We start from the raw sequence: 9,248 nt of genomic DNA on the forward strand, positions 1-9,248 counted from the left end.
TGATACACGTGGGTAGCCACACATCATCCCCCCTCACCCTCAACACTGGATCTCCTCAGGGCTGCGTGCTGAGCCCTCTGCTGTGCTCTCTGTACACACATGACTGTATATCCACATCAGACATCCATCCATCCATTATCTATACACCGCTTAATCCTCACTAGGGTCATGGGGGGCTGGAGCCTATCCCAGCCTACTTAGGGTGAAGGCAGGGGACACCCTGGACAGGTCACCAGTCTATCACAGGGCCACACTTAGAGACAGACAACCAAGCACACTCACATTCACACCTACGGACAATTTAGAATCACCAGTTAACCTCAACATGTTTTTGGACCTTGTGGGAGGAAGCCGGAGAACCCGGAGAGAACCCACGCTGCACGGGGAGAACATGCAAACTCCACGCAGAAAGATTCCGGTGCGAACCGGCAACCTTCTTGCTGCGAGGCAACAGTGCTACCAACTGCGCCACCCTGCAGCCCACATCAGACAGTAACATCATAATAAAGTTTGCTGACGACACGGCCATTGTGGGGCTCATCTCCCACAAAAACGAGCAGGCCTACAGGACGGAGGTCATCCACCTGGAGAACTGGTGCTAGGAGAATAATCTCCTGCTGAATGTCAGCAAAACTAAGGAAGTGATTGTGGATTTCTGCAGGAAACAGCAGAGGGTCTTCCATCCACTCCGCGTAGGTGGGTCTGAGGTGGAAAGAGTGGACAGTTTTAAATATCTAGATGTGACAATCACACAGGACCTGTCTTGGTCACCTCACATGAAGGCCACTGTGGGGTAGGGCGGACAGCATCTCTTCTGCCTCGGACGCCTGGGGGACTTCAGGCTCCCACTCACAGTGCTCAGGAACTTTTACACCTGAACCACTGAGAGCATCCTGTGTGGGAGCATCACCACCTGAATGGGCTGCTGCGCCAAGCAGGACTTCTTGGTCCTGAGGAGGGTGGTCCGTTCAGTTGAGTGGACTATCAGATCCACCCTCCCCAACCTGCAGGACATTTACACCCAACGTTGCAGGTCAAGGGCTGTGAGGATCCTGAAGCAGCCTAGCCATCCTGGAGACTCTCTCTTCTCCCTGCTGCCGTCAGGCCGACGCTATCATTGCCTAAAGACTGCCACTGAGAGAATGAGGAAGAGTTTCTTCCCTCAGGCCATCCGTTTGCTCAACTCTGAGCTTTAAAACCGGACTGTTCAATAAACACAGGCACCTTTTACATATTCACATTATGTAGCATAACAGTGTTCCATTTGCTGTATTTATTTGATTATTTATGTGTATGCACAGTGGGAATTGCTGCAAGGGAGACTTACTCTGTTTCATTTTGTGTAAATTCCATATGAAAAGACAAAAACACGTGCGCCGCCCGGGAATCGAACCCGGGTCGCAAGAATGGGAATCTTGCATGATACCACTACACCAGCGGCGCCGTTGCGTTTGTGGTCATCGGATATCTTTATATTATTAGGTGATATTCATAACCGCTTGGTCTTGTTATAGTAATTATGTACTTTTAGATTTTTTGTTTCAGTATTTGGGGATTCGAGAATGCTAGAAATGCTGTAGTAGCATAGAAACCAATTTGACGTTGCGTTACAATAAACTCTCTGACCGTTACCGCTTTTATTTCGAAAAGAACAGAAGTGCCTACTGTTATTCTGAAAGGCAGTATATTTACTTCCGGGGGGACGTCTTCTCTGTGAGATTGTTTAGTTTCTGGGGTTTTTATCAGCTTTATATGCTAACTGCTAAAAAAAAAAACCTTATAGTTTCAAACACAAGTAAGCTAGCTTTCCGAGGATAACAGCCGTTGAGAGTCGACGAGGTACAACACTTAAAATACATTCATTTAGAAAGTGTGATCTGGAGGTGCAGTGTTTTGAATTTTAATGCCAGTCTTTAGGTGCTAATTGTGCTACGACAGCTACATTTAATAAAGCAGCGTTGCTAGTCATGACAAACTAACTCTACAGCAGTCTTTCTCCTTAATTAAATCACAACCATATCTTTATGAAGGATAGCTCAAATGTTAGCCGGCTAACCTGGTTGCTCTTTCCATCATTAGCAAGCTAGGTTAGCATGCTAACGTTAGCTGCCTGTCTGCTGTTGCAGCGCTGCTTAATTTGTGTTTGTGTGAGCAGCTGAGATTTATCATTTCCACCGACTGTCCGCAGAGTTTCTACTCATGTCGGCCAGGAGCAACGGTGTGGAGTGGGTCGAGACAACCGAGGAGGTTGTTGTAACGGAGGAGTGCCTCCCCAGTGAAAACAGCAGCCCTGCAGGTGACAGAATCACAAACTACACCGACATTTAAACCACAGGCGTGTTTTCAAGCAGCTTCTAAACTAGTGTCTGTGTTGTTGTTGTAGTGTTACCGGTTTTAGAGGCAGCAGAAACGCCAATCCAGAAGCTGCTGGACACTGTGGGACATGGAGACAATCCAGAGAGTGAAAATGGCTTCTGTAAGCTAAACACTGTCTTTCTTCTTCTGGTATTATCCTGAGCTGCATGTTTATTAGGTGGACCAACAACTACTGTGCTAACTGTAGCATCTCCAATATGATTTAGGAAGCTTTTAAGATTTTACCAATTACTTCCAAGGCCCTTCACTGCTTCTCTCGCAGTTATATTTCCAAACTTGTAGTACTTTTTGCACAGGGACGTACTTTGGAGGTCTGATGTGTCTCCCTGGGGCTCAGCTGAAAACGAAACCCCACTGACAACTCTGTCCCTTTAATTTCTTTTGATCTGTCTTTCATTTCTTTCAATAACATTTTTACCTTTCATACATCATGTTGTGCTTTTATCTGTCCTCTAATTTCCAACCATTTTATGTCTGTATTTTTTATTTTGCTTCTCCGAAAAGACCTTGAATTTTTGAAAATTGCTCTATAAAAGAAAGATAATTGTCATTAGTATTGTTATGATTATTATTTCAAATGCAGGGTCTGATTGATTAGATTTTTCTGAGTTGACACTGAACTACTGGCAAGGTTGTAGCCAGGCACTTGAATGTCCACAATTAGTTCTCTAAGAAGTCAATAGACAACAGTTATTACTAATTATTTCAATCAAGGAGACCTAATAGCCGATATTTCAGTAGCGTGTAAGATTACATAGGGTTTAACCCATAAGAATAGTCACTGATTTCTTCTGTTTCCTCCTTTTTCTAGACTGTGAGGAGTGTCTGACTCTCTTCCAGGACCAGAGTGACCCTGAAAACATTAATGGCCCGTCTTTTATTATTGACTTTCCAACGAGCATTGGCGTCCCGCAGAGGGCCCTCCTCACTTTACCCTACGGCCTGATGATAGGCAGATCCAGTATTCCCTGTGCTGGGGTCGGGGTCATAAATCACGGACCGATAGTGTCTCCTGGGATGCATTTTGGACCGTGTGAGGGAGAAATGACAACAAGGGAAAATGCCATGGCGAGTGACTTCTCCTGGGAGGTGAGCTTGGATACTGAAATCTGCGAAATGTCATTAAGTCCCAACTTTGAGCTCCTTGTTTAGGTTATCGTGTGTGAATTGTCTCTTGATATGCTAATTTTCTGCAGATTTACAAGGGAAAAGATGAGTATGAGTACATCGACGCTGCCAAAGAAACCCACTCAAACTGGATGAGGTATTGAATTTTACAACTTGGACTTTAGTTTAGTGTTTCAGTGACAGAATTTATTTAAATTGTACGTCTGGGGTGTTGGTTATTGAGAAACTGACGCAGGCTGTTCAGTGAAAGCAGCATGATAGCAGAGCAGCAGTTGCAGCTTTGGTGTCTACACAGCACTGACAGCCATCAGAGCCCAAAACACAACGACTGAAGTAAAACAGACTGTCGTTCAGCTTGTGTATACAGCTGTATTGATTATAGCAGAAGCTTGTGTGTTCCGTCAGATTCGTATGCGACAGAGAAGTAAAAAATGTGGCTGAAATGCCGTCTGTGCAAACAAACGTTCAGCGATAGCTTTCGCTCAGCGGGCAGTGTTTGAGTAAGCAGGCAGGTGTGGTATAATCCACGATTTTCTTTGTCAGAAATTCAGTGTTTTGCACTTCTGAAATTTGTGTTTTTTAAATTAAACTTGTTGTATTTCACTTCATACTGCAGATGTTAAAGATTAACTTGCAGGTTGGCAGCTCCAGTGAATTCATGTGTAGGGGAAAAAAAGCAGAAACTATATTACTGAAAAAATATGTGGACACTAACATTAACAGTAGTTTTTGTTTTATGCATGCCTCAAAAAACACAGCTTGGTGCGTTAGCAGCGAGGCTCGGTGTAGTTTACCTGAACAAATATGGATCCTAATAGCAGTTTTGACCCTGAAGAGGTCAAAAATATACATTCATATGCATATGATGGACCACAACTTTATAGTTATGATCCTGCAGAAACAGAAAAGGAGAAATAGGTTCATTTGTGGAGTGTTGTTACATCACAGTACTGTAAAGTTTTTTTGTCACATATAAAGAGATAACACAGCTCGTATTGGCCATTTAATATTGAAGTATAATTTCTTGTCCGTAACAGAAACTAATAGACAAGAATCAGCTGGCATCAGTCACTTTGTCTAATATTAATCAATGCTATTTTTATGGTGCCACATAAATGAGTAAGTAAGTAAGAGGTGGGAGAGAACTGATTAGAAGTTTGCAAACATAAAAGAGAACTCTCAGTGCACAGTTTGCATTTTTGTCAAGCTGAATCGGATCTGTAACCATTTCTCCTGTTGGCACCAGAGCCAGAACATGCTGCTGCTGCTGGAACTAAAGCTGCTGTGTGTAACAAAAAGGAACTGTTATCAGTCTCACACAGTCCTGACTTTGACGTCCTAAATGAGATCTGCACAAGCCTCGATGCGGCAGTGAAGTCTTGAGTGAAGTCTGGCCCTGCCACAAAAGCTGTCTCTGTAGTTAGGAAAAGTAAGAACTCAATGTCCTGACAGGCTGGAGTTTGCGGAACTCGGATAATAATTCATCACAATGAAAAAATGGTGAATTGCAAAGTGACTAGTTAAAAAGCCCAGATTCTAAATCACAGCCACTCAGACTCACCACCTCCTACTGTTACATGCAGGCGTCGATGACTCCTTAATGTGACAAAATGTGACGAGTTGTGGAAAAAAGAAAATCGCTTTAACGAACGCTGCTTAAAATCCTGACTTTTTCCTCTGAATTTCTGCTTTCATATCTCACAAAACATTTTGCTCCTTTCGTTATTCTGACACAGGTACGTCAACTGCGCTCGCAATAAAGACGAAACAAACTTGCTGGCGGTCCAGTACAAAGGCAGCATCCTTTTTCACTGCTGTCGCACCATACATACCGGAGATGAGCTCATGGTGTGGCCCAGCAACAGACTTCTCAACCAGTTTAGTGAAGCTTGGACCCAGATGTGGTTTTTGAAGCTGAATGCAACAGGTACCTTTACTTTGCTAGTTTCAACTAAAAATCTGCTGTTTTCTTTCTAGCTATGTTGATATTATTTTCCATCTCTTCCTCCAAAATGCAGAGAACAACATCTCTGCGACATCTCAGATCTTCCTGTGCTCCCACTGCCAGCTGTCCTTCACTACAGAGGCCTTCCTCCAGCGACACACAGAATACTTCCACGCTCAGCCCAAAGCAGCCGAAGATCACGCCCCCGGTGCTGACTCAGGTCACTCTGCGGCATCCTTGGTGGTGTTGTCTGTTGATTCCGTAGATGCCAAAACGTGTGACGATTGCGGGAAGAGTTTCAAGCAAATACCTCACCTCAGGAGGCACAAGCTTTGCGTCCACTCCAACAGACGCCCCTACTGCTGCCCACACTGCAGGCGAAGCTTCAGCCAGGCATCTGGCTTAATCAGACACCAGCTCGTTCACAGGAAGCAAGCTGTGATACAAACTCCTGATGAGAGCAAACTCCTCGACAAAGGAGAGAGCGCGACACCGAGGTCGGAACTTTTTCATGCTGCAGATCCAGCGGCATCTGAGGAAACAGAAGAGCTGAGCATAAATGAGAATCAACAAGAAGCTGTGGATGTAACTGAAACTGCAAATGCCTCTGCAGATGAGGCAGAAATCGGCCAGTGTAGCTGCTCAGACTGCGGTAAAAGCTTCACGAATGAAGCGTCCCTGAAAAAGCACAAAGTGACGGTCCACGAGAGGTTACGTCCGTACGTCTGCACTGTGTGTCAGAAATGCTTTGGCCAGTACAACGACTTGACCAGGCATCTGCAGCGTCATCAGAAACAGAATAAGAGAACAGGGGTAATAAGCGAGGATCCAGAGGACTCGGCCAACACGATGCCCTTCAGCTGTGCCGAATGTTCGCTAGCGTTTTCTTCCGTGGAAAGCCTTCAGCAGCACATAAACGAGCATCACTCAGAAGACACCGCAGTTGGGAATCAAGAAGAATCAATCCAAAGCCTTCCCACTCAGAGGCCTCAGCGGCTCGGAGCGAGATCTAAACTTTCTGCCATAACCAAGCTCATCGCACCGAAACGAAAGGCAGCGAATCCCGCTCCTGCTGAGAGGAGCTCAGCCGAACCAGAGGCACCCGCTGGGAAAACTGGCAAACTCACGAAATACAAATGGTTCAGCTGCAATCGCTGTAAGCAAACGTACGGAAACCCAGAAGATCTCAAAGCGCACAAGTGCACTTTAAAACAGCACAAGTGTGGACAGTGCAGGGCGACTTTTAGCAAATCCGGCTTCCTGAAAAGACATGAGCAGATGGTGCACGCGAAGGCAAAATCTTACAGCTGCGACCGCTGCGGTAAAACCTTCACGACATCCGGAAACCTCAAACAGCATCAGAAAAGCAACACGTGCATGAAGTATCACTGCACGTCGGAGCTTTTCCCGTGTTCGTTCTGCCAGTTCTCCTTCACCGTGAAGAGCTACCTTATTAAACACATCAAGAGGCACCACCCTGTCGAGTTCCTGTCACACTGCGATTCAGACAGCTTAATGGACCAGCTAGAGGAAGAGGAGGGGCAGAAAGAATACACATGTCCGCAATGTGGAAAAAGCTGCGCCGACACCAAAGCTTTCAAATCTCACACGTGCTTCAGGCAGGTGAAGGTTCTGTACTTGTGCACCGACTGCGGGAAGGGCTTCACCAACCACTACGGCCTGAAGCAGCACCAGCGCGTTCACACGGGCGAGAAACCGTACAGCTGCACCCACTGCAGCAAGAGCTTCTCGTACATCGGCCAGCTCAACGTGCACCTCAGGACTCACACCGGAGAGAAACCCTACCTGTGCACCCACTGCGGGGAGAGCTTCCGGCAGTCGGGAGACCTGAAGCGACACGAGAGGAAGCACACGGGGGTGAGACCCTACAGCTGCCCCGAGTGCAGCAAAAGCTTCAGCCGTCCGCAGAGCCTCAAAGCTCACCAGATGCTCCACCTGGGACAGAAAATGTTCAAGTGCACACAGTGCGGGAAGAGCTTCTCCCGCAGCTATCATCTCAGGAGACACCATCAGAAGATGCACATGTGATTGGAAAACACCGGGAAAGAGCTTCAATCGCTGCCATTGATTTGCACTAAAAACGTCATGACTGCTCAGAGAATATTCCAATTTCTTGCACATTTATCATTATTTAAAACCAAGCATTTAATATCCAAATAATACAGATTTACGTTATTTGAATACAGAGCATTCATTTGAGATTTTGCAAGAAAAAAAAAAAAACACAAAGAAACGCTTCTTGTCTCAGTGTCCGCTTGCTTTCAAAAATAAAAACCACCAACTTGCTCTTCACTGTTGACCATTTATTCCACAAAACATACAATGCAAAGCATGTGCACTGTACAAGCCTTAATATTATGAAAATACTCATAACCATGCCTGTTTTTTTTTTTTTTGTTTTTTCAATTCAGTAAATTTTGTAGTCATCCAGATCTACTACTGTTTTTTTTTTTTAAACGACACAGTATAACTTTGTCTATTGGACGTTACTTTTTGCATTGCTTTTGTCAGTTTTTGTCCTTGTTGTTAGCTCATATTTCCACCTTTGACTATATTATAAATATTAAGTAAAATTAAAATATTTCAGTCTGACCTGAACTATACAAACATACTGGTATGACAGTTGACACAAGTAGACTCAATTTTTGAAACTGTGCGTAAACTGAAACAGGTATAAACCTGGCAGTGTTTTCCATGTGCTACACACAGCGGTGTCAAGTGCAGCTGCTGGTTAGAGACAAGCTTCTTAAATTTAAAACTTTTGCTGCTGGTAACGGCTTCTTCAGCATCCCAGTCCAGTAATGTTTCTTATATCAGTAGTCCTAACTAATAACCAGTTACACATATTCCTTGACAACATCCACTTGAAGGGGGGAGAAAAGAGAAAAAAAAAAAAGAAAAGAAAAAGAGATCCATTGTCATTTGTGGCACAGCAGTTGTGGAGGCTTGTTTCCGTGGTCCTTTTTTTTTTTCGTTTTGTTTTTTTGAAAGAAGTGAGGGGTTGAAACCAGAGGATAGGTTCGCTCTTTATCGAGTCCTTAATGTGTAAAAAATACACAAACACTTCTGAAAGGTAGGCAGCAGGTGGTTCTCAAGGTTATGTGACAAGATCCCTATGAAGGTTGGGTTAACCGTTTGTACAAGACAACCTCCGACTTGTTCCCGTTTGAATTCGTTCCAGTGAAGCACCACGTTCGAGGTCTTCTTCAGTGCAATCTCTGTCCAATTTACACGTCTCCATCGCGCAAAATATACAACAACCCTCAGTCTCATTAGTTTATATTATGTTAAATGTTATACACATTAAAATTTTTTACAAACCAAACTGATTGTTAAACCACACAGTATCACATCTGTACAAACTCAGAAAAAGAACAAAACAAACAAAAGGTCACAAATTTAGGCGAAAGAAAGAAAGGATTTTGTTTTTTTTGGCAATTAAAAGCAACAGCCTGGTCTGTCACAAAACCACAAATTAAGGGATTAAAATATTGAAAATGAAAAAAAACAAATAAAAAGGAACAGCACATCGAGAGCTCAACGGTAGAGTCTGTGTTTGTGATGATTTAAAAACTGTTCTTCTCCTAAATGTTAACAGAAAAACACGGTTAAAAAGGGTTAAAGTGGCCAAAATACGAAGCCTGAGGACACAAACAGAATGCGACCAGAAACCGAGCTCGAGTTGGAGACAAGAGATACCCTGCAAGTTCCTCGCAAGTACAACAACACGCCTTCATCTGGTGAAGTTCTACAGTTATATGTAATGGAGAAAAAAAAA

The 9,248-nt window shown here is 44.1% G+C and overlaps 1 protein-coding gene and 1 non-coding gene across 2 annotated transcripts; one reads left to right on the top strand and one right to left on the bottom strand.

Moving 5' to 3' along the window:
- Positions 1-1,372: 1,372 nt before the first annotated feature.
- trnag-ccc (transfer RNA glycine (anticodon CCC)) lies at positions 1,373-1,443 on the bottom strand. The gene has a single exon. It is a non-coding gene; the product is annotated as a tRNA-Gly (tRNA).
- A 316-nt stretch (positions 1,444-1,759) lies between these two features.
- prdm9 (PR domain containing 9) lies at positions 1,760-9,248 on the top strand. The gene is made up of 7 exons (XM_008301533.1): positions 1,760-1,839; positions 2,189-2,296; positions 2,384-2,476; positions 3,188-3,465; positions 3,573-3,640; positions 5,241-5,431; positions 5,523-9,248. Exons 2-7 carry the CDS (start codon positions 2,200-2,202, stop codon positions 7,496-7,498), a joined length of 2,703 nt encoding a protein of 900 aa, XP_008299755.1. The 5' UTR covers positions 1,760-1,839; positions 2,189-2,199; the 3' UTR covers positions 7,499-9,248.

This window comes from Stegastes partitus, unplaced genomic scaffold, assembly GCF_000690725.1.
Source record: "Stegastes partitus isolate 25-593 unplaced genomic scaffold, Stegastes_partitus-1.0.2 Scaffold1684, whole genome shotgun sequence".
Classification (NCBI taxonomy): Eukaryota; Metazoa; Chordata; class Actinopteri; family Pomacentridae; genus Stegastes; species Stegastes partitus.